Source organism: Dermacentor silvarum, chromosome 5, assembly GCF_013339745.2.
Source record: "Dermacentor silvarum isolate Dsil-2018 chromosome 5, BIME_Dsil_1.4, whole genome shotgun sequence".
Taxonomy (NCBI): domain Eukaryota; kingdom Metazoa; phylum Arthropoda; class Arachnida; order Ixodida; family Ixodidae; genus Dermacentor; species Dermacentor silvarum.
This window is the reverse complement of record NC_051158.1, coordinates 171220221-171245420: the sequence shown is the minus strand read 5'-3', so window position 1 is coordinate 171245420 and position 25200 is coordinate 171220221. Positions and strand designations below refer to the sequence as shown.

At 47.0% G+C, this 25200-nt stretch overlaps 2 protein-coding genes across 2 annotated transcripts; one reads left to right on the top strand and one right to left on the bottom strand.

Moving 5' to 3' along the window:
- The first annotated feature begins 13511 nt into the window (after positions 1-13511).
- Positions 13512-15891, top strand: LOC119454568 (putative nuclease HARBI1). Its single transcript, XM_049668109.1, has 4 exons — positions 13512-13702; positions 13869-14037; positions 14738-15150; positions 15870-15891. The coding sequence occupies exons 1-4, from the start codon at positions 13632-13634 to the stop codon at positions 15889-15891; spliced, it is 675 nt and encodes a 224-aa protein (XP_049524066.1). The 5' UTR covers positions 13512-13631.
- A 2020-nt stretch (positions 15892-17911) lies between these two features.
- On the bottom strand, positions 17912-19588 carry LOC119453909 (uncharacterized). Its single transcript, XM_049667053.1, has 2 exons — positions 18800-19588; positions 17912-18527 (listed from the first exon to the last, which is right to left on the bottom strand). The coding sequence occupies exons 1-2, from the start codon at positions 19381-19383 to the stop codon at positions 17969-17971; spliced, it is 1143 nt and encodes a 380-aa protein (XP_049523010.1). The 5' UTR covers positions 19384-19588; the 3' UTR covers positions 17912-17968.
- Positions 19589-25200: the final 5612 nt, after the last annotated feature.

Below are 25200 nucleotides of genomic sequence, written 5' to 3'. Positions count from 1 at the left end.
TGCGAGGAGCCGGCGCGGCGCGCGCAGCCACGGCGCGGAGGCGCCAGCTGCACAACGCGCCGTGACGTCACGGCGCGGAGAGCGGTGCGGAGCCGGCGCGGGGCGCGCGCAGCCACGGAGCGGAGGGCGGAGCGCGCGCAGTCACGTGGGGCGTGACATCGCTGCGCCGTTGCTACAGACGCTCCTCTCCGCTCCTCGCGCCGTTGCTAGGGGAGAGGAGGAGGAGCGCGGATGCCGGCGGAGTTTTCGGGGTCGCTTAAGGTGGATACACACGCGAGGGCAAAATCCCGCCTGCTCCGCGGACAAACAGTGACGTCAGCACTTGCATCCGGCGCAGCCGAGTTAGGTCGCATTCGCACAGCCGGACCGCCGTTTGCGGAATCCGCGTGCGTACTCTCGACTCCAACGTTTATTAGCAGCTGCGCGTTTGCATACTCGGCGTGCCCTATATGCCATAGTGCTATGAATCCTTTAACAAGAACCAAAAGAGTGACGGTTGCCTCGTCACTTAGCGTTTTATTGTGCACCTCACTCATGTTGAAGTCATGCAGGCTGCGCGGTCTGAGTAAATAGCAATGCGCGCGCAACCACGACTCGCCTTTCCCGCTGCACCACAAGAAAATACGCACGGTCACTGCTGCACAACGAAATCACACGTGGCTCCAAGCCGATAACACGCCATCGTAGCCACGCCAATGCGTCCGATGTTGACAGATTTGACGCTGACTACGCTAAATTGAGGTCAGACGACCGCGAAACGGACGGATGGAAATACCGGCGAGCATTTTCAATCCGGACCGCGAGCGGAGGAGCCCGGACTAGGCGAGGGCGGCACGTTTTGATGACGCGCGCGTCACGTGATACGCCATCCGCTGCGAAAATTCCTCCTCCGTCCGGTCGTGTGAATCCACCTTTAAGAAGTGCATTCGCACTTAAAAAACTGGCGAACGGCCGCGCGCGGCATCCGCCCGGCGGCCGGCGTCTTTTCGCCGTCCATCAAGGCGGGCTAGATATGTTCGCAGGCGGTCAACCGCTCGCCGGAAGCGGCCAATGTAGGCGGTCAGCGCGGACCAATCAGGGCGCGGTCACGTCCGACTTCCTGCCGCCGTATTTGAATCGGCTAGCCAGCCAAAGAGCCTAGAGCGAACATGGCAACAAAAGCTTCGCAAATCGCGTTCAATGATCGATTGATCACAGCCGTCCAGTTGCAAAATAGTGGTTCAGTTGCAGATACAAAACTATTTTTTCACTGCATTTTACTGGGAATGGGGTCACGCTGTTTTTATCAGCGCTGAAATCGTGGCGGCGGCGGCGGCCGGTCTTTCGCCGCATGAGCGTACAGCACGGCGGCGGACGCTGGCGTTCCGCCGCGCTTGTGCGGGCAGCGCGATGTTCGCCGTGAAGTTCGCTCCATGTGAGCCGGGCTTTAGTGAGCACGCGCCATACGCACAAACTGTGAAACGCTGCCGCTTCGGCGCCGGCAGGGATGCGCGAAGAGCCATCTGATGATGTTGCAAGAGTCCCAGGGGCGCACGCGAGCAAGTTCACAGCGGATGGAGAAATGGTTGGATTGATGCTAGGAGCGTACCCTTCGGGATGTGGCGGTGGGTTGAGCAACCAATCTCTTGTTATTATATTGCCTAATGTCCTAGCTATTGTCAAATAAAAATAAATAGAGAAAACGCGAAGAATTATCCTCAGAAAGCTTTCTGAACCGCTATTGGGAACCTTGTTTTTGTACGACTCCGTTGTTTGTCGTTTCCCTACTTCCACCAATCTTCCAATCGGCTCTTACAAATCTCTACTGCTGACATGTTTACTTTCTCCCTGCTCTCGCTGAACCCAAAGGCTTCAAGGAGGCCAGAGGTGCCTAATCGACCACGGGGATATATCTGCACATTCTAATAATACATGCTCCATCGTTTCCCTAGCTTTACCGCAGCAAGCACACGCTTCTTCTTCCTTGTTGTATCTCGCTTTATAAGTCCGTGTTCTAAGCATCCTCATCTCGCTTCGAAAAGTAAAGAGCTTCCTCTTGAGCAGGTGCGTATCCAGGGAGGATGTCCGGGTGTCTTGACCCCCCCCCCCCCCCCTTAGATTTCTGCAGCGCCCCTCGCTGACAGGGTGACAGCCCTGTCGCAAGAAAATGTGGGTTCCAGCATTGTTCAAAAGTATTTTTGCAAGTACCAGTGGTAGCAGCCATGTAGAAGTAAAGCTAGCTCGCTCATAAGCTTAGCTGTTTTCTGTAGGGGTGCGGTGTCGCGAAGTAGCCGTAGTTATTATTTCGCATGAACACCTTGGACCTCCTGGCGCCGGCCGTGCCCGTTGGGGGCGACGAGCAAACGAGGGAACGTCCCTTTTGTCAAGCACGCCCATGTCCACGCGAGCGCCTTCGCTCCTGATTAACTTAGAACCCCCTCGGGGTGTCATCGGTGGTCTCTTTTTTTTTTTTCTTATTGTTACCTGGAAAAGACAGTGGTGTGGGGTAGCGCGTTCAGGCCGGAGAAAGAAAGCTAATACCCTGTCAAGCAGGAAAGTTAAGTGCACTTACGGAGAGTGTCACTCGGTTTAAGTGCACTTTGCCAAATCTAAACGGCGCAAGCGGAGTGTCACTCGCAGAAGAGTGCACTCCGGTCGGAGTGCGTTCACGAAACGCACTTTGCTGGTCGAGTGCGTAGCCTCGCCGCCAGCGGTTTGAATGGTACAAAATGCAATGCATAAAAAAGGACACAGAAGTTCGTTTTAGTTGTTGAACAGCTAAACACAAAATAATTTGTTTAGCGAGAAGCGAAACAGCACACTAATGAACAAAATTATCGTATTCGCAACTCAAATGAACTACAGGGGGCGCTGCGAAAGCTGGCCGCGTCTGGCTACACTGTGCAACATGGCGGCTATACGGAGGTCCCCCCGTCGCCGCAACCACTGTGTTGGATGTACAGTACACTGTAGTTAGATGATTTTCGTGCAGTGTGATGCCAGTTTGCACTGTTTTGTGGAAGAAAAGCGAGTAGCTTACACCGACCAAATCATTTTAGCCGATCTGAGAGAGGCACAGTGGGTAATGAGGCTGAAATGGTCGCACGGTGTGTGCAAACATCTGGCGTGACAGCGGACCCGCACGAGATTGTGATGAAAATCACCGATGTATTCTTGAACTCATTTGTCGTGGAACCGGAGTACTCGTGCACTGTTGGATGGTCGGAAAAGTACAAGCACGTTTCTGCTGCTTTGATTCACTGTTAAGGCGCGGATAGATAGTCCGGCGTTTCAAGCGTGCGAGACAGCGGCCGGCGAAGTTGGATACGTCACGCTGGCCTCGCCAGGATTGCCGAAATCTTACAACCTGCACAGTTTGGCACGTTTAACATGGCCCGCAGCAGCGCACCGACTTGCTCGATCAGCTGTTGCCGCTGTACATGCGGATAAATGCGCAGCCGTCGCGCATGCACTTCCTCATTGTTCGTTCGGCGAAGGCGCAAACTCTGCACGCTCTTTTCAGTCCAGAGAGCAAGCGAACCTAAAATCAAGCTTTGCACTTTCTCGCGAGCATGCACTACGAATCTGTCTCGAACCTTTTCCGCTACTTTTGCGTTCCTGTTATCTATTTTACATTCAAGATTCGCGCAACGTGACTGCTGCTTCGCTTAGCTGTAGTTATTGCAGTAGTTGGCGCATTGTTTCTCCCGTAGAGAACAAAGACATAAATAACCGAAAGATCTGCTTACTACAATAAAAACACATTTGCACACCATGTACAGGTATGGCTTGTGCTGCATGGCCTGACCATGAATGATTACTCATCCCCGCTTTCTACGAACATGTCGCTTATGGCTGCTGTGTAAACTAATTAGATAAAACAAATGTTTCTGTGTAAATTAATGTTAACTAAGCTACTGCATTATGAATATAATTAATTTTCCACGTTATTCTATAATTGACGTATCCTGCACTTTAAGTGACCAAAACTGTGTTCGCCTCTGAACTGCCAGTTTCCTTCACACACTGATAAGGGATACAATTGCTTTGATAATTACGCACTTTCAGATAAGCGCATACTAATTTGCACTAGTTACACGGGTAGCATGTCCACGTCGCAATGAAGGCGTACCGCTACGCCACCCCATAGTTATTTTGCACGCTGGCGCGTACATGTTGTGCTTACATAGAACGATTTACTGACGTTACCCGGGAGTACCTGAAACTCCGATGTACCGATTGTGCGCCGCATGTATCCGATATAAAAGCTTTAATCAAATAAAGCTTGAGTACCGCGGCGACATTCGCATCATAAACTGCATTACCACGCCGGCTATCACATGAAACTGCATGTTGAAGCACGCATACGCTGAACGTTATCACGATGGCAGTAACAACCTCAACGCAAACTTCCTGAAGTTCGCTGTAATGATTTACTGCAAACGTAGTACCAGTAAAAGGATCGCGTTCTCTTCACACAAACAACAAACCAACCCTCGCCTAAAAAAAAGAAAAACAGAAAACTTTCTCGCGCAAGATGTTGAGAACACAACTATTGCCGTTGTTGCAGCTTATTATAAGATTCGCAATCCATGTGGCTCTTCGGCGCCGCAAAACTCAAAAGCGCAGCATAATTCCACGGCCGTGCGGAGTTTCGTAGATGGTGGCTCCATCGTATCGTATTAGAAGCGCACCCGATCGCAGTACGAAAGCTACGGACGGAGCGTCTGCTCCGGTGCTCCGACCTCCGTGTGAGGTTTCCGGCGCTCGCCGCTAGGTGTCGCATGAATTGCTGGAGTCGGGTTGCATTTATGGGTACCATTTCTAGATATTAAAGGAGCTTATGACAACGTAGACAGGGAATTGTTGTGGGATATTCTTCAATACGAAGGCATAGATGACGATTTCGTGGAGCTGCTGAGGGAGATATATCGAGACAACCAAGTACAAGTGGCATGGGAAGGCCGAAAAGGAAATGAAATGGTGGGAATTCACCAAGGATTGAAGCAAGGATGCCCTCTGTCACCATTGTTGTTCACGCTTTACGTCAAGGGCATAGAAAGACGACTGGAAAACAGCGAATTAGGTTTTGATTTATCCTACATGCGTAATGGACAAATGGTGCAACAGAAGGTCCCTGGATTGATGTACGCAGACGACATTGTGCTACTAGCGGACAATAAAAAAGATTTACAGATACTTGCGAATATCTGTGGGAACGCAGCGACAAATCTAGGCCTTAAGTTTAGCACAGAGAAATCAGGGATTATGATCTTTAAAATGAACACACGAGTAACTTCGTGGTGTCAATTCAACAACAAGTAATACCCATAGTGAAGCAATATAAGTACCTCGGCGTACACATAAACGAAGGAAAGAATTACTCAAGCAACCACCAAGATAATCTGAAAATAAAGGGGAAGCGGAATGCAGCATTAATGAAACACAGAGCACTGTGGGGCCACAATAAGTATGAGGTGGTGCGTGGAATCTGGAAAGGAGCAATGGTGCCAGCGCTAACATTCGCAAATGCCATTATATGCTTAAAATCGGATATATTGGAGGGTTTGGAAGTTAACCAAAGATCAGTAGGCCGGTTGGCTTTGGGAGCACAAGGTAATACGACAAATGAGGCAGTGCATGGAGACATGGGTTGGGCCTCTTTTGAAGTCAGAGAAGCACAAAGCAAAATTAGTTTTGAAGAAAGGCTCAGGAACATGGATGAAAATAAATGGGCGGCTAAAGTGCACAAGTATCTCTACATGATAAGCGTGGACACAGAATGGAGGAAGAGGTCAAGGAAGTTGGCAACCAAGTACAGGATAATCGAAACTGTAAATAGACAACGAGGGGTCATCAGAAAGAAAGTGAGAGAAATAGAGACCGTGAATTGGATGCAAAGAATGGAAACGAAAAGGACAATGGAGATTTACAAGAATGAGAAGAAAGAAATTAGAAGGGAAAATCTGTACGATAACACAAAGGGCAGTGCCTTGCTATTTGAGGCTCGAGTCGGTTGCCTAAGGACGAAAACATATCGGAACAAATATTCGGAACTAGATGAGACGTGTATGCTGCAGTAAAGATCCAGAGACCACTCAGCACTTCCTAATGGAATGCGACGGGATCCACCCAGCGAGAACCGTAGGTAACGTGCAACTCCCAGAAGCGCTTGGGTTTAAAGTGGAAGGAAACATAAACAGATCAGCCGTAGAGATCAGCAAGAGACGATTAGAGTACTGGTGGAAAAAAAGCAGGGAAAAGATGGATACGACCTGATCTCTTAAAATCATAGGCAGCGGTACAAGCTAAAGTTTTGAAAAAGAAAGATAACGAGAGGTATACAAAAATGCTAGATAAAGAACATGTGTAGTATACCTGATTAAATCAAGCAGGCTAGGTGACTATTTGTCGCCACCCCGTTTCAAAGGGGATGCCAATAAATCATCATCATCATCATCGCGAATACGCAGCTTCGTCGCACGCCGCCATGTTGTTCTGGAGTGGCTAGGTATTCGTCTTGGCCGGCATTGACTTTGCAACACCTCATAGTGAAAGAAATGACGTTTTTGTTGAGAAAAAATAGATTAAGTTTGTTTTTATTTATAATACCACGTAAAACAATCACTTTTTAGAAGTTTTTTTTTCTTTTTTATCTACATATTCAAAAAACGCGCTCGTGTCTGTCGCCATGTTTCTTTACGGCGAGTGCACTCCGTTTTCCCGTTCAGCACCGCGTAGCCTAAAGTGTCACTCAAGGTCCCGAAGTGCACTCCCCGTAAGTGCACTTAAGTTGCCCGCTTGACAGGGGTATAACAAAGCGGAGAGGCGTCGACAGCAACAATGTGAATACAGACAACGTGAACACAGACAGCGAAAGCGGGACCGTGCAAAAGCGCAGAACTTGTGCGTCGCAGGACCACGAGTCCAAAGAACGTCACCGTCTGTAGTCGGCGAGACTTCAGGTGATGATGATAATGATGATGATGATGATGAATATGATTTAATGACATCCCCTCTGAAACGGGGCGGTGACAAATAGTCACCTAGCCTTCTTGATTTAATCAGGTATGCTATACATGTTTCACAGCGAAGCTGTACATGCCTAGCCAAAACGACTGTGATATGTTGTGCCTTAATTGCGCATGTTCAGTACGGACTTAGGGGACGTTGTTTTCAAGAACGAAATTCAGTTGTTAGTCCAGCCACCTTGCTGTCGGTTTGTCTATGTCTGCTTCTCGATTTTTTTTTTTTTGATTATTTTCAAGTTTGCTGACATTTTCCTAGTATAACCGCGTACCAACGAGCCCAACAAGCCACTCTCATGAATTCATTTTCTCGTTCATTGGGCTATTTCCTAAATCCGTTTCCTTCTACAGTCCGTACGAACGTGTGTGTGCGGACGGCATAGTTTACTACACGATCAAGGCATGTCCCTCCGAAGGCGGTATTGTTCCGAATACCGCGATCACATCACCGTGTGAAACACCGTTCTTGATGCACTTGGAAAGGTACCATGCCTTGATCGTGTAGTAAACTATGCCGTCCGCACACGTTCGTACGGACTGTAGAAGGAAACGGATTTAGGAAATAGCCCAATGAACGAGAAAATGAATTCATGAGAGTGGCTTGTTGGGCTCGTTGGTACATGATTATACTAGGAAATATCAGCAAACTTGAAAATAGAAAAAAATCGAGAAGCAGACATAGACAAAGCGACAGAAAGGTGGCTGGACTAACAACTGAATTTCATTCTTGAAAACAACGTCCCCTAAGTCCGTACTGAACATGCGCATGGCACAACTTATCAAAAACAGAGTCAACACCTTATCTATACACGGTTACACTGATCAAGAAATAGAAGTTCTTTCTTGGTAAGGAACACAGAGGGCGCGCTTACACACTTCTCGGTAGGGAGCCTACATGCAACGCCGTTTTAGGGTGGTGACAGCCTTTGAAAGGGTACTTGCCGCCGCCAGCTAAATTGGCGGGTTAATTGTGGGGACCAAAATGGTGGCAGACCAGCCGACAGACCACACTTTCCGCAACCTTTGGTGACGTGAAATTAATTAACTTCTTTTAATAAACTTTGGCCTCAGCAGCCAGAGACAAATGGCGCGTCTGAGCGCCGTACACTGCACGCCTACGTTTTAGTTAAACAGACTAGTAAGGACAGTCTTTATTACAACACACTTCGAAAAGCACCCTTTATATATTATTTACAACTGGAAGGCAACGACAATGCTTACTGCATTTCACATTCTTGGCGTGAGATAATCCTACCACGAGCACGCCATGGTGCCTTATAACTTCTTGCTTTATATGTGTCGCACGACGTGCAATAGAAAAGTCATTTTGATGTGTTAAAATAAAAGGAAAAGGCAACTAGTATATTAAAGATGTATGCAGGTTTCTTGTGCGCGTTGGCGCAAAACTAAATTAAAGAAATTTAATAGATCGCGTGCCAACATGGGTGCATCAGAGCGTTACAAAAAAAGGCAGAAAAGACTGGGGACCAAAATGGCTACCCACCAAATTTAGCGGTAAATAGCAGTCAAAATGTTGGTGTTGTCACCACCCTAAAACGGCGTTGCATGTAGGCTCTCTACATCTCGGGACCAAGATGGCTGCCCTTTGAGAACCATAGTGACAGAAGAAGGTTCGTGGCTGAAGCCTGCTGGAAGGTTCTTGCAGCGTTCCTTGATTGCACTTGCTACTGAGGACCCATTCGGCATTGACATTTCAATTCCTTTTTTCCCCTTCAAAATCTACCTTGTACTACCGCTACCTATAGCTGCTAGAGATCCGGTCGCATCAATTTCTTCTTTGCTTTTTTTCGACCATTACTCCAACCGTCTCTTGCTTATCTCGACTGCTGACTGATTGACGGTTCCGTCCACTTAAAACCCAAGCGCTTCTGGAAGGTGTACATTACCTGCGGTTCTCACTGGGTGAATCCCTTCGCCTTCCATAAGGGTGTGCTGAGTGGTCTCCGGTTTATGGCTGCAGCATCCACATGCCTAATCTAGTTCAGAATATTTGCTCCGGTATGTTTTAGGGGCGAAGCTCCTTAGGGTGTGGGTCTGTCTCTCCTCTGTAATATGTAGTAGTAGTAGTAGTAGTAGTCGTCGTCGTAGTAGTCGTCGTTGTCGTAGTAGGTAGCCACGTCTACTTTTATCAGAAAAAAAATTCCGAAAGTTGTGTCCGTAGCGCGGAATCGAACCAGGGACCCCTCGCTTCCGAACGCGCGGCGCTAACCACTACGCCACGAAGCTTTTTTTTTTTTTTTATTGCCGGGCTTCGACATAGTACAAGAAATGAACACACAACAATAGACAGTACGCCAGATCGCTCAAGTGGCCAAAATGCCACTGCGGCCAAGTGTTGTTATTTTAAAATTCCCTGAGCACTACCAAAGGCTCCAGCCTTGACAGCCACTCAGGAACATCTGTTTGTGCTTTCAATATCTCAAGAAACCTGTGCACACTTTCGCGGAAGTACATGCGTGCTGGTCTTGCGTCTGGGTTACAAAAATAGCCAGCCATTCTGGAGCGCCATATACTGTGGAGGCCCATCAGCATAATCTGGTCAAACGGAAAACCATCCTCATTATCTGTTGGCAGGTACCTGATCCCGTAAGAGTCGAGCGGTTATTCTTTTTTAATGGTTCTTTGTAGCACATCCTAAAAATATACCCCTTCCCAGCAGTGAAGAAAAACATGGTCTATTGTCTCAAGCTGCTTGCATATGAGGCAGTGGGAACCCCATGGTAGAAAGAAACCCCTTTCCTCTAGAAAAGACTTAACAGTTAAAGTTCCAGTGTGTAACATGAAAAAAAAAGGTTTTGGTTCCCGGCGACACCTGCATTTTTTAACTCTCTTTAAAACATTTCCACCTGGCCTCCAGAGTATACGACTCTGTACAAGGGCACGGGAAACCCCACTTCACAAACATCTTTGTACAATTTTTTTTCCTTTTAACGCCACTCAAGTTCTCCATCGAAAAACGTGTGTTTAGAAATTTGAGACTTACAACAATTTCTCTGCAGAAACCACGAACGCCACCTGAAACATATTGCGTCGTCACCACAATGCATTCCCGAGTCTTTGTTGACACACCGTACGCAGGAATGGGTCTCTAACATCTCGGAAAAATAAAAACCTGTTTACAATCTGTCGCACAAACAAATGTCCCAGTCCTAAACCACCGGCCTTCACCTGCCGAAACAAGTTCGTGCGGCTGCACCTCTCCCAACTGGACGCCCAAACGAAGACAGCAAAAACACGGTGCAGCTTCTGCACATTTACTCGCGAACAATGCAGCACTTGCATTACGTACCACAACTTGCTGATCAAAAAAAAGGCTGCATACCGTAGCTCTTGCGAAGACTGATAGACGAGAACTTTTCCATCGGTCCGCTTTTTCTCGCGTCTCTTGCGCCTGCGCTCGCCAGTATGGATCAGTGTCTTTATAAAATTCCAGCGGCACCCCCAAGTACCTTGGTGGCGTCGTAACCCAAGCCACGTTGGCAAATGTGTCTGGGGTCGAAGGCCATTCTCCGTGCCAAAATCCCAGGCACTTACCCCAGTTTACCCCACTTCCGGTTACCTCACTGAAGCGCTTCACTCCTTCGACTGTTCTGGTAATACACTACGCCACGAAGCGCACATGGACACACGCACCACGATGACAATAAATACCCAACATTAACGAAAGACTGCGCGTTTCTAACGCGTTTGTGCTAGCGCGTTACGGCTCGTGTAAGAAGCTGGTGTAAGACGCTGTGGCCTCTCCGCCTTACCCCCGTATTCATAAACGCTCCTCGACTTGAACTTGACTTGCCACCGCCTTCAACGCGTTCGCTCCTCGACTTGAACTTGACTTGCCACCGCCTTGGGCAGCGCGTTCGAAACGCGTTGAAGGCGGTGGCAAGTCAAGTTCAAGTCGAGGAGCGTTTATGAATACGGGGGTTATACTCTCTCAGCAGTCATGTGATGGCGTCGGCAAACGCGGTGCACGTTCCGGCTAGTGTATAAACGGCTGCGTAAAACGCTGTGGCCTCTCCCCCTTACTAGAGAGTACTGCACGTTTCTAACGCGTTTGTGCTAGCGTCCCCTTAAGCGGGAGATGGTGCAATTATAATGAAGGGCGCTGTTATAAAATAGGAATGACGTCACATATGGCGCGTGTCATTGGTGGAAGTCAATCGTTCGATTTAGTGCGGCGAGACTGGGCGAATTACACGGAAGATTCACGGTTTACCGATGATTCCCTCCGGAGCTTCGCCCACTCATCATCATTCACCCCGTGGATATGCGGTGTTTTTTGTCCTTAGGCAACTGGCTCAAGCCTCAATAAGCAAGGCACGGCACTTTGTTTTATCGTCCAGATTTTCCCTTCTAATTTCTTTTTTCTCATTCTTGTAAACCTCCACAGCCCTTTTTGTTTCCATTCCTTGCATCCAATTCACTGCCTCTATATCTCTTTCTTTCTGATGACTCCTGGTTGTCTATTTACAGTTTCAATTATCCTGTACTTCGTTGCCAACTTTCTTGACCTCTTCCTCCACTCTGTGTCTACGCTTTTCAAGTACAGATACTTGTGCACTTTAGCCACCCATTTATTTTCATTCATGTTCCTGAGTCTAAGACTCAGGAACATGAACCAACTAAACTTAGAGACTTAGATAAATTATCAGGCAGAGCCGCCAAGCTGTGTCTGATAATGTATCTGGCACAGCTGTGTTCCTGTGTTCAGCTGCGTTGGGCAACGTCCTTTTCCTGTAAGTTTATAGAAACCGATACCTGGCTTAGCTACAGGTGTTGCACTAGCCGTGTAAGAGGCGGGTTTATCGTGAACAGAAACGGTGAAATTCTGTAAATAATAAAGGCTACTATCATCATCATCATCATTGACCGAAGCCGACCCCCCTCCCTCAGAAAGGGAGCCCTTGAGTTATCATGAATTGTTTCTTTCTTGATTTCTTTTGTCCCTCTTTAGTAGTTACTCATAGCAGGTTTTTTTTTTTCACTCACGCTACCGATGAAATTATCTCAGCCTCTCCCGCATTCCACTTTACGTTCTTTGTTGCCTTGTTGCTCACCATACCGGTCGCACACTTGCTGGTAAGCTTCCTAGTTCTTTTCCTCCACTGTGAATCAATGTTTTTGCTGAACAAATATCTAAACACTCTCCCAGCCCGTTTTCTTGCTTACATATTTCTCAGTCGTTTTTTTTATAATCAATTCTACTATGAGCTTCTCCCACCTCAAAACTCCATCCAGCCCATATCACCCTGCACAGCTTCATTTGTAGTCTTCCCGACGCGTCACGTCACACTCACCTTTAGTTGCCATCGAGTCCTGATTGTTCGCCTGACTTCGAGTAAGCAACTGCATTACCAAATGTAAGTCCTGGAACCATAACACCTCTCCACATATCCCGGAGCACCTCGTACCTATTGTATCCCCATAGCACTCTGTGTTTCTTTATGGCCGCATTTATCTACCCCTTTTCTGATGTTTTTTCCTGTGTTTGCATATATCTATTGTCTTCGTTTATCTACATGCCAAGGTATTATTTTACCCTAGGTATTTCCTGCCCCTTTATTGACACTGTCTGTTCACTGTTTTCATTAACTCTTTCCGTACCGCGCCCATTGGGCATAGTGAGCCCTCTATCGTTGGTTTGAAACGCCGCTTTCGAGACCTTCCGCGACGCTCACAGACACACTGCGCCATCGGATGTGAAGGAGGAGATCTATATTTCAGTTTTCTGAGCACTGCGCTTTTTCCCGCGAGGTGGTGATTTTTAAACGCGCTTCGAAGTTCCGCGATCGTCAAAGGAGAACGAAAAAATGCCCGCTCCGGAAACAGTGCACGCGCTTCGGGAGATCGCAGATGTCGCGAATCCGCTGCCTCTGCGGCTGGTCTTATCGATACATCAAATAGCAGGAGTCAGCGGACGCTGAATTTTCGTCGGACTTTGATGTTGAATTCCAATGGCGGAGTCAGAGCAAGTTTTTCTGCTCGTTTCGGAGCAAGTTTGTTCCAATGGCAGAGTGAGGGCGGGAGCAAAGTGTTCCAATGAGAGAGTCGGAGTGGATTCAGAGCGGGAGTCACTCTGTGGAGCAGAAAAAGATGCTCCGCCAAAATCGGCGGAGTGGACCGGAACTCTGCGTGACGTATTTCCTGTACCACGTTTCTCTGCTGGGGGTCGCCACCGGTCGCGACTCGCGAGTTGTGGTGGTAATGGCAGACGACATGAACGGCTCGGCTAGTTCGGCAAAGCATGCGGCATTGCTTATGCTACTCGACAGCGACAGCTCCGAGTCGGAAGGCTTAAGTTCCGACACGAGCGATTACTCGGATAGTGACAGCGACGCTGAAACTGCCGCTTACGAGCGGGAATTCGACAGGATGTTCCGCATTCCCGCGAAGAGGCCCAAAATAGTCGGCTTCATCGAGGACGTCGTGCGGCAGTGCTCGGACGATGAGGTAAAGAAAAAAAGAAAGGAAAGCATCATACTCAAGGTTTAACACGTTGCGGTGCTTTCCTTTCTGTTTCTTTCTTTTTTTTTTCAGTTCCGAAGGCACTTTAGGCTAGCTCGACCAGTGGCTGAAAAGTTGATCGCCGAGTTTGCTGCGTCGTCTATGTGCCCTTCGAGCACACATGGAGGGGTTCCAGCAAAATCTGCGGAAACGCACATCTTGTCTTTTATCTGGTGAGTTCTCGCCTTTATTTCTATGCACCTGCCAAATTAACAACGATAAATGAAACGCGAGGGCGTCGGATGCCTGCATAAAAATGCATTTGACTGCGAGCTCGTTGCTTGCACTGCAGTGTAGTCTGAAGCTGCTTTTCCGCATGCGTGCTATCCCACTGCGCAGGTACGCGGCCAACAAAACCTGCATGAGAAACGTGGCAAGCCGGTTCGACTTGTCAGAAAGCTCTGTTCACCGAATCCTCCATAGAGTAGCGGACTTCCTCCTGACCCTGGGACCATCGTTGATAAAGTTTCCTGCTGACCTGGAGAACCTCACTAGAAGTTTTGAGAAGGTTTGTTGTGATTTTCTTTACCTATAAGGAACAATGATATCGCCCAGCCAAGATTTATTGATGATATCGCAACATCACTGTGCACGTTTTTTTTTTTTTTTTTTTTTTGCTATTTCAAGCTCTATAATGCACTATGCATTATAGAGCTGGACCTTCATGAAAACGTCACAGCTTGTGATGATAACACTCAGAATTTCTACCAGTGGTGGACGAAACATTCAACCTAAAGTATCTCCTGGGATCACAGCAAATTCCTTTCATGGAATCATGCTGCATACTTTGTCATCACCCACAACAGTAGATTTCTGTTCATAATTCCGGGTGTACGATGCGATATAGACCACGTCTGCTTTTGCAAGAAAGTTCTCATTACGTGCTTCAACTCGCTTAAGGGAAGAACATACACAGGCTTTGTTTTTGTTTTTTTCTCTCACATTTTGTTTAGTAAAAAAAAAGAAGTGGATAGTAAAAAACGTAATATGTTGTGTGCACGGCAGTGCATGCTACCTTCAGTACTTCTCAAAGTTGCATTTGGTTTCTTTAACATGAAATAAATGGTGCTGTGCCATGAAGGGTGTGCTGTTAACGGGAGTTAATGGATATGAGCACCAGTATTTCCTCTTAAAACTCATTGCAAATGATAAATTTCTGTTCAGACATGGATGATATCGCTCAATACAAGTGTATGACTTGCTTGCAGGTGTCTGGAATGCCTGATGTTATTGGTTGCATAGATGGATCCTACATCAAGATACAGTGCCCGGACAAGAAGGTTGCTTCAACATATTGTAACAGGCACCACTACCTTTCACTGACACTGCAAGCCGTCTGCGATGACAAAAGACGCTTCCTTGATGCATTCATTGGAAGCTCAAGCAAAATGCATGATTCCCATGTGTTCAGCTTGTCGCCACTTTCAAAGAAAATCTCTGCCGTATGTCAGGGGTCTTTCCATCTTTTAGGGGACGCAGCGTATCCACTGCGGGAATACCTGTTGACACCCTACAGGGATTATGGTGCTTTGGCAAAACAGCAAAAAGGATTGTTTTCAGCCACAAGAGTGCTCATCGAAAATGAGTTTAGCAACCTCAAAAAGCGCTTCAGACAGCTGATGTATCTTGAGCTCCGCACTATTCAGTGGCTCAATAAGTTCATCATAAGCTGCTGCATTCTCCACAAATTGTGCATTGCGTATGGTGATGTAGAGCCAGATGATGATGATGATGAACAAGTACCCAATAGCCGCGTTTACATGAATGCGACAGTGGCGCATCGCATCGCATTTCTAGCGCATCGCATTCATGTAAACAGCGTTAATGCGCTAAGAAGGCGCATCGCATTTATGCGACAGGCGAGGGTAGATTAGCGGGCGCGAGTCGACTCTCGCGGAGCATGTAAACGCAGGATCGTCGCATCAGGAATTATGGGAACGAATTAGCTGCGGGACTGCTGCGCTGGTGCAGCTGCGAGATAGCAGCGCCCGAATCAGAAGCAAAATGGCGTCCCCCCCGGCAACTTCGCTCGTCGAAACGTGCCCTACGCGAACCTATTTTTCCCCAGAGGAAACCACCGCTTTCCTCGCCATAATATCGGAATTAAACATTGGTGAGCTGTTGGATTCGCGCCGCCAAAGGAATCAAGTCCATTTCGCCAAGGTGCAAGAAGAGATGGCTCGGATTGGATATCTGCGCTCCTGGCAACAGCTGCGTACGCATTGGAAAAATCTAAAAGGGAAATACAACAAGGTAAGTTGTCTTGCTGAGCTCACTGATATTTTGAAAGGCTTTGTCAGACTCACACTCATGTGTCGAAAAAATTTCTTTTCTCGCTAGGAAAGAGAGCTACAGATGCTAAGCGGCGCGGCGCCATCTAAATGGAAGTGGTATAAAGAACTAAGCGCCATTCTCTGCCATCGTCCGATGGTAGAGGCCCATCATTATGGCCTCGACAGTGACGCTGCCAGCATCGCCGACGATGACAACACAGGTAAAACAAGTGGAACGAATTTTTTTTCCCTCCCGAGTGTTCATCCTCCCAGCTCGGCACTCGGCGTCCACAGTTTTATTCGAAGCTGCACCCCATTTTAAGCTAATGCAAGACCAGTCGATGAAGACTGCCAAGGCAAAATTCCTGGACACACGCTCATTATATATATATATATATATATATATATATATATATATGTATGTATATATATACATATAAATTATTTTCCCCCCCATATATCTAATTGTGAGCGATGCTGCACGCACGACCTACTTCCACGCGCTCACTTTAAGAACGAGTGTGGGCATAAGCACACCGAGTGTGCAAATCTGTGCTGTGAACCAGTACCAACAACTAGTAAAGCTGCTTTCTCCGGATGAAACAAATTCTCCTGATGAAGTTGTGATCTCCCATCTTTTGGCACTTGAACATTCAGACAAGCAACTCGAGTTTCATGATTTCATTTATTGCAAACACTGAAGACATTTGCATCACTGGCAAACTGGTGTTTTATTGTGCAATTTAAAATGGGTCACATATTAAAGAACAGGAGCTAACGATCAGGCACCAAATCAATATGTGTGCATGCATACAATATTTATGTACATGGAAACAGAAACAGCAGAACAAGAATCAATTAAGCTTGTAGCAAAGCAAAGCAAGAAATTGAGAAAATAGAATATGAGCACAGGAGTTGTTTTACACATAAATGAAATGAGCAGATGTATTTCTAACGGTGAGTTATGCAGTGACACCACCGTCTTTTTCAATTCAGGTCAGAGTGATGACGAGAGGCGTTCGCATTTCGATAGCCTCGATTCACCTGGTGGCAGCCAAACCTCAGAAATGAGCTCAAGTGGTAAGTGTGTTTTCTTAATGGTACAGTCTGTGTTCTAGCAATGGAGTAGTGCAGTTCCTACAGGCACAGAGGGAAGAGAGGACAAGTGAATGTTTATGTATGTGCATATTTATACATACAATAGCATGAGTGGGATTGAACATACCACATGGAATGTTTGTATATGTACATGTGATGGCATAACACGGAGCCGTTGATCATGTCGCATTCCACGTTTCCTTTTTCTACGCTAGTCCAGTACCCGTGTGGAACCAAACAAGAAACATTTGGTAAGCTCGCGTCCAACGGCCAAATTAGAAGTGACGTCAGCGGTGTCATCTTGCTGCTGTCTTTACACGCCGACACATAGCGGTTCATCTTGCATAAACAAATTGGTTCCCCCGATTGTACTTTGCATAATCCCAAACAATGCTATGTAGACAGGTACCAGCATAATGGTTTTTGTAACATCAGTGCGTGGGATTTACTTCATTTATTGTTTTGGATGCAGCAATTTGAAATTGCTTTGCCATGTGATGTAACAGTATGACCAAAAACGAAGGTTTTCCTATGTTCATGGTGATTACCGTTGTGTGCTGTTTCTTGCAGCAACCACTGGCTCTACCATGCCACCAGCAAAGCGGGCCAGGAACAGCACCTTGGCGCTGCCCGAGTTGCTGGAGCAGCAACATCAAAGGACAGCTGCACTTCTTCAAGAGCAAAACGCAGTTCTGTTTCAGCAGCAGAAAGAGCTGCTACAACAGGAAAATGAAATCTTTAAAGAAGTAATGGCGGGAATAACGGCATCATTCCTTCAAGGAACCCAAGCCATGATGGCACAATTGATGAGGCAGCCTGTGCCGGCATTTGCCCAGCCTACAGCACCTTTTGGGCAGATGCCCTTTTCGTTTGGCCAGCCGCTCCAGCAAGAAGGACTTTATGTCTTTTCTGCACAACAGCCTCAGGGTCAGGGCAGTAGCCCGAGTAATGCTGCCAACAAACAGTGAAGTGAGGAACTTGTACTTGTGACAAATAAACACTGCTTTGAAAAACCGTGCTTCAAACTCTGTTTTATTTGACTGTCTTTATAACTTCACAAGATAGAATTCACCACGATGCAGACCGAAGCGGAAAGTTTTCAGCCAAGAAATTGCAGAGGAAATCCCGCACTTCACTAACAGTGCTTGTGTGCAGAGGTCTGGTTGAAGGCTGCTGGTAAAGCTCTTGCTCAGCTGACCTAACATCACCAATCCATGCATCACTGACTGTCTCTCCTCTCTCTTCACAAAAATTGTGCAAAATGCATGCAGCTACTATGACTGTCGGCATAAATTTGTAATTTATGTCGGCTCGCTTCAGTAGCACTCTCCATCGCCCCTTTAGCCTTCCAAAGGCATGCTCCACAACATTACGGCCGCTACTGTGGTACACATTAAATGACTCTTGCTCCTTTGAGAGCCTTCCTTGTGACGAGGTGTATCCCTTCAATATCCAAGGCAAACCAGGATATGCAGGATCCCCCAATAGCATGAGTGGGATTAAACAGCCATTCAGCATGATTTCTTGTCTTGGCAACAGCTCCTCGCTCCTTTGGAACAGTGTCGACAGCCTCAACACGGATGCATCATGTGCACTTCCCGGGACATTGCAGGTAACACTGCGAAATCTGAAACATATACATGTGCACTATAATTAGACACACGGTAAGAATATGGTTTTTAGCAACAAGGACACTTCTATGAGAACTTACAAGTGAACTGTCTGTGTGCAATCTATTCACTAACATTAATTGGCCAGCACTAATGCAGTCCTTGCTACAGAAGAACTATGGTGCAAGCAAACGAACTTGTGGGAGGAAAGGCCACAGGCTCCCATGTTTACCAGGATAAAACTCCCAAGAGACAAAGAAAGCTGAATATTTTGTGAAATGAAACTTACCGCCCTCGGTCGTCTACTACAGCTTGCACATTGTATGATGTCCACATTTTTCTGTTCACAAAGTCACGATATCCTTTCTTTGGTGCCATGATAGGGATGTGGGTACCGTCGATTGCTCCAAATATTTGAGGGAGGTGGCACCTTGCTTCGAAGTTTCTGGCAATAGCTTGAGCTTCTGTGGCAGTAGGTATACTTATGTACTTTTTCAAGTAATGCTGTACAAGCGATTTGCAGAACATGTAAACACAATTTTTGACGCTGCTTTTGTGAACACCAAATTGATTCGCAACCACTCTGTACTCACTGCAGCTGGCCATTTTGAAAAGGGCAATAGCCACTCTCTTTTGCAGTGGTAGTGGTTGTCGCACACAATATGTCTTTGGCGACATGAATGGTTCCAGAAGTAGAACAAGTTCGTTGAAGGAAGCTCGGCTCATTCTAAAGTTATCTTTCCAGTCCTCGTCAGTGAACTCTGTTGCCACAATGCGATCCCACCAGTCATTCGAACGAGTCTTCATCCAGACACTTCTCTGCTTCCGTTTTTTTTTTTCAGCAAAGACCCTATAATAGAGGAGAGAAACCATGAAATATTTCGAAAAAAGCTTCTAATGCAAAGTAGCACATAAATAATATACTTATTAAAATGTACACAAACGCGACATGAAGTGTCAAATGTTGCTTGCATGAGTAGTGCAACCAAATGCGACAGAACTGGGTGATTTGTGTGCTGTGGGACGATGTGAGATAGCAGTGAAATTAAGAACTTTTGAAGCCTGAAAAGCGTGCTGCTCCCACGGCAGAAGCTGTTGCGATATGAATAAATGTTGATGTTTACTGCTCACTTCCACAGCTGACACATTTGTTTTGGTCAGTTCGAATACATGTACAGGCCACACAAAAGTAAACATCGTGATTGTGCGCCGCGAAAGAAAGCATCCGGTACTTTTCGCACTCGATGCAAAGCAAAGCAATCGCTTTTGTCCTGTTTCGACTATCGCGCCCAATAATGTTATAAATATAGCGCTCCCGTGCGTTCCAGCCACAGCGCGGGCAGCGAAGGAAAGCGCTTCTACACTGGGGAATCCGGCGTCTACAGCGAACTGAATTCTCCTGCCGCCGACATTCGCGTCATTCACACAGCTTGCCCACCGCGCCACCGAAACTCCCGATCAAACGCTTGTCGCGTCGCCGACCCCACGGCAGCTGCATGGAGCTTTGACAGGCGTTTCTCTCTGCTGCATCTAGTTTGGACACTCGGTGGCGCAAACTGATGTTAGTTCCCACCAATCTGTAGTCAACAAAATAGAGAAAGCGCGACTCAGCCCGCGAGCTCGCCTCCGACAATGGGCAGTTGCCTCGGCGCTTGCCACGGAGTCCGCTGGAACCAACCCCTCGTTTCTATACCCCATTTCATACATAAGATTCAACGCTGTGGAAGCTACGCAAGTAGTACGGTCACCAAAATTTATCACTCCACGCGCTGCGTCTACTTTGTGTTTTGTCAGCACGCGAACGAACAGCTCGAAGCGCTTCCCTATATTTTTGTGTCACACTCAGGAACACGTAGTCAGAATTTGGCAGCCAGCTGACCTGATCCCCGGCGTCACATGGATGTTTTCGATCGCGAATTTGCGCTAGGGCTCACTCACTCAATCATAATTTCTGGACCGCGTGGCGGCAATTGTTGCCGATCACGACGCGACTGCTATTGAAAGTACTTCGTAACAAACGCTACTCGCCTTCGTACGCTGCTTCGTTTTGGGAATACTAGCGGGCTTAGATGCTCTCATTAACAAGTATAGCACAGTGTCTGTCCAAAAGGATCCTTTAGAGATGTTCTCACCTTGCATGACAGCCAAATCGTTGACGGCAGAGCACGTCGCCAACCCTCTTGCGCGCAAAAGTGCTTTCATGTAGGCCGACCCACGGCCGGGCTCGACTGGCGCGCGCGCTCGCTTCTTACGGCCTTCGCATCGGGGCTAGTTCATGCCTATCGCCGCTGCTTGGAGGGGGGCGCTGCGACCCCACCCTCTTGCTCAGCTGCTCCCAGCCGATCTGTGCAGCGCGCGCAACGCTGGAAGATTGGGTCCGGCGCGCTTCTTACCTCACCATGCATTCAAGAACAAGTCGCCTAATTGTAGAGGACTCGTAAATGGTTAATCTATAGGCTTCCTATAATTGGATGCAGTGTAACTGTATTAATACATCGAGCTTCTTTAAATTCACTGGGGCTGCATGCGCCGGGAAAATAGCTCTGCGCCATCAAATGCATTTTTAGGAATGAAAATAAATATTTATTGCTCGTATGCACTTACAATGGTTGCCATACTTTCAGGCGAAAACTTGCGGGCACAATAGCTCACAAATGTGTCTTAATTCACAATTACAATCTAAAGTGTTTCCTTGGCGACTTGTGTACATAGGGATTGTCGTTTTCTTCAGTCAGTTGGTTTGACTGATTTACAAGGAATATTCTCAGAAACTTCTCGATTTGCGGATCGTATCGCATGACTGTCGTCAACACCTTCAGGGCAGCTCAAGATGGGAGCGCGTTGTAAATAGGGCTGCACTGCTCTTTCAAGAACTTCTAGTACATTCCTGCGTGGCAGGTGTGCGGAGGCTTTATCGAAAAAAAAACGGTATAATTTATTTATATTTATTTTATAAATACTGCAATCACCATGCGGTGATTTTAGCAGGGTGGTACAAGCATAACGAATACATTGGTTTGGTATGTACAGAAAATGCACACGTTAATAAAGAAAACTGTTATTTGAATAAATACAAAGCGTACAGGTTGGGCGCACGCAACGTTACTCTAAAGAAGTAAAACATTGTCACTGCAAACATGGCACAAACAAAATAATGTCACTTTAAACATGATAAAAAAGAAGTTAATGTTGGCGCAGAGACGACGTCATTTTTTAGCTGGTTCCAGTCCACTGCTGTGCGCGGAAAAAAAAGAATACTTAAAAGAGTTTCTGCGTGAGGAAAAAGGAGTTATAGTGAAATTATGTATTTGCCGAGTAGCGCATCCGGAGGAGAAGGCTACGATCTTTGTTATGTCCATCTTATAATTCCTCTTTATTAGTTGATGCTATCTTGTACAAATATCTTGTCCAAAAGCGCTAGAAACTCGGGCTAGAAACTCATTGCTTGGGAACTGGTGCAAAGAAACACCGGGTGTTTTTCCGGAACGGGACTTGCAATACGGAAGACAGCAGTACATCATCACACAGCAGTTATATACGGATGTGCAATGAACGGCGCCAAGTCTTGGCTGTGGCCGCGCGTACTAAAGGCTGTACGACCGTCTTCAGGATGGATGGATGAAGAACTTTATTAGTGTCCTTTTGGGCGCAGAGCCCACAAATTACTTCATATTGAACGAAACTGACAGAGCACCGAATAAAATGCGCGGGAAAACGATCGTGCGAGCGCGAAGGCAAGCGCATGTACGCGGAGCAGGGTCAGGGTCGCAGCGCCCCTACCGCCGACGGGTGGCGAAACGTGCTGAGAAACTCTCCCATTGTTTCCCCGACGGGTGAGAAGGCCGTAAGAAACGAGCGCGCGCGCCAGTCGAGCCCGGCCGTGGCCGACCGTATCCGACGACGTCGCTGCTGATGCTGCATGCAGGCGACAGCGTACAACATGACGTGAAAGTTAGTCCATGCCGACAAAAGTAGCATAAGGTGGAGACGGAACGCTGCATTCCCAAGCATTTTGCACAAGCGTCAGGCTCTCGGTAGTCGGAACAGTCGGCACTCAGCCACCAACGTGCACTCGGCCCACTACCGGAAACCAGTTACGCCGGAAGTCGGCTGCACTTCCCTTCTTATACGACACCATGTGGCGCTACGTCCTCGCGAGAGTTAATGCGCTTCATGTAAACGGCGTCGCATCGCCTCTCCCAAATGCGCTTGGAAATGCGATGCGCCACTGTCGCATTCATGTAAACGAGGCTAATGATGTACAGTGGCAGAACTGCAGTGATAATCACACTGACGAATCTGGTGAAGAGCGAGCACTGCGCAGGCTTGGGGAAATTAAGCGCACGAAAGTCTTGGCAAAGTTCCTGTAGAAAAATTGTGGGCACTAAACCATCCTGCTCCAAAGTGTACTTTTCCTCTAGCTTCAAAACACCATAAGCCCTAAATGGATTCTGCTGCAAACTCTTCGTTTCCTTGAGCTTCAAAACACCAAAAGCCGCTTTAATAACAGCACTAGGCTTTACGTGCGTAATCATGCAATGATGGTATGACATTCTTTGTAGCTCTGTAATTACCTGGATGTAAACGTAAGAACCACTAGCTCCGACGCCGTATTGGAGCTGGTGCATCGAAATAAAGCTGCAGCAAGCTGGTGAATCAAAAAGTCCATGCAGTAGTTGGGGGCTGCGGTATGTGTACTAACGCGCAGCCCCCTTTAAATACACAAGCACACGTTTGGCACTATACACTTTTATTTTAACATGCTGACATTCACACTGGAATTTTTTTATTCGCCCTCAAGGCCAAGAGCACTGCTTAAAAGCATCATTTTTTCGGCGTGATGCTTCGCTTTTTCTTGGTGAATACTGTCTTTGTATTCTTGCCTCTGTTGGTGGCGCTTCTCTCTTTGCTGTTCCCGTGCAGCTCGTTTTTTTTTTTCTTTTTCTTGTTGAAGTTTTGACATCTCTTCAAAAAAAAACTTTCATCTCAAGCATTCTGGAACCCGAGGGCTTAGGCTTTTTGGCCACGGGTTCCTCTGTAAATGCCTGGCTCGGCGCTAGGCTTGCCGACTCCTGGCTGGTCGACACTTGGCTGGTCGACGCCTGGCTGGTCGACGCCTGGCTGGTCGACGCTTGGCTGGCCGACGCCTGGCTGGCCGACGCCTGGCTAGCTGGCCTCTTCACAGCAACAATGCCAGAGCTGTCCCTCAGCTCTTCGGGCTCGAGGCTGTCGTCTAGCCAGCGTATTCTCGCTATTTCGTCTTCAAACGGCACATCACACGGGGAATTCCCAGATTTCTTATTGTGTGCTGTAGCGCTTCTTTTCCTTCGCATGACCGTTTTATAGCGGCTACAGCACTGCTCACCGGTTTTGGGAATTCCCAGTGCCTCTGATATGTTTGCTGCAATGCGGGCGAACATTGCCTTTTTATTTTTGAATTTTTTCATCGGACCAATATCTGCAAAATACTGCTCATAATAGTCTAGTAACAGTTTGGTTTCTCCGGCTGTCCATTCACAGCCTGTACCTGCAAACAAAAAGTGAATGAGGTAGTTCTAGAGGTGTCACACCTGCATATCCCAAAGAAACAGACTTGAATTCCTTAAATTACTTTACCCCAAAAATTTAACCCTTGAACCATTGAACATTCATCGCAGTTATCGACCAGAACTACACGCCACCGCAGACATGATGCATGGTTTAACCCCTTACTTTGCAAGAACAAACACATATAAGTTTTCTTTTTTTCCTCTAACTGTAACCGAATGGAATACTATGATTGAGTCCACTTCCTAATCTTGTATTGTCATTGCTGTGTTTGCTTTATCAATCTGATTTTCATTGTATGTACCATATGTCACCCTCCCTGCTTGGACCACGTGTCCGCAGTATTCAATAAATAAAAATATAAAATAAAATGTACTCACTGCGTTGCTCATTCTTTTGGCTGTGTTCCGGCACTGTTGATGGGAAAAACCAAATGAAATATTATTCATTGCGCTGGATGAAAATAGGTGGCATATATGAAGCGACATAACCACAAACAAGTTGTGTTCGGTGACATGTTGCAGTACATTGAACCACCACGTGCATTTCATGCAACTACGTAAGCAATTAGGTTAAGCCATGTCAGACTTCCTAACACACCTTAACAAAACAATAACTCGATGTTTGCTGCGCTACCTCATCTCAACACGAAATTTCGAATAATTTCATGTAAACATGCACGGTGACGTTCAAGTTAAATATTTGCTCAACACATTACACACCCTCAGCATGATGCAACGTTCCTGATCAGGTGGCTGTTAATCAAAATTTCAGCACTGTCTTACAGTGACGCTTGAGGAAAATCAATTTGCTGATTTCTCTGGCAATGAGACCAATTCGAAAATTGGATGCACTTACCGTCCTGACCTAGATAACAGTACGACCCCATTGGGCAGCAGAATATGCCCTCACACTGATACCTCTGCTAAAATTTCGTGGGAGACAAATTCTCAGGCACGTGACACTGATTCATTGCTTCTTCGCGACATATAAAGGTAGACAACTGCTTCAGCGCCACGACGCAACTTCGTGCAAATACAGCGGCGCCGCGCGCACGTTTACGTTTGGCTGTAAGGACACTATAGTCCGACGTAGCGTAGACGCGCGAGCGCGCTCAGCACGGCGACGCTACGACAGCGAAAT

What these genes read in the sequence shown, in the direction of transcription:
- LOC119454568 (XM_049668109.1), top strand. Translation starts at nt 13,632, where the DNA reads ATGTGCCCTTCGAGCACACATGGAGGGGTTCCAGCAAAATCTGCGGAA. An exon ending in CACATCTTGTCTTTTATCTG is followed by an intron (nt 13,703 to 13,868) that starts GTGAGTTCTCGC and finishes CCCACTGCGCAG; the next exon opens with GTACGCGGCCAACAAAACCT. An exon ending in AAGCGCTTCAGACAGCTGAT is followed by an intron (nt 15,151 to 15,869) that starts GTATCTTGAGCT and finishes TTTTCTCGCTAG; the next exon opens with GAAAGAGAGCTACAGATGCT.
- LOC119453909 (XM_049667053.1), bottom strand. Translation starts at nt 19,383, where the DNA reads ATGGTTTCTCTCCTCTATTATAGGGTCTTTGCTGAAAAAAAAAAACGG. An exon ending in GTAGTAGACGACCGAGGGCG is followed by an intron (nt 18,528 to 18,799) that starts GTAAGTTTCATT and finishes TATATGTTTCAG; the next exon opens with ATTTCGCAGTGTTACCTGCA.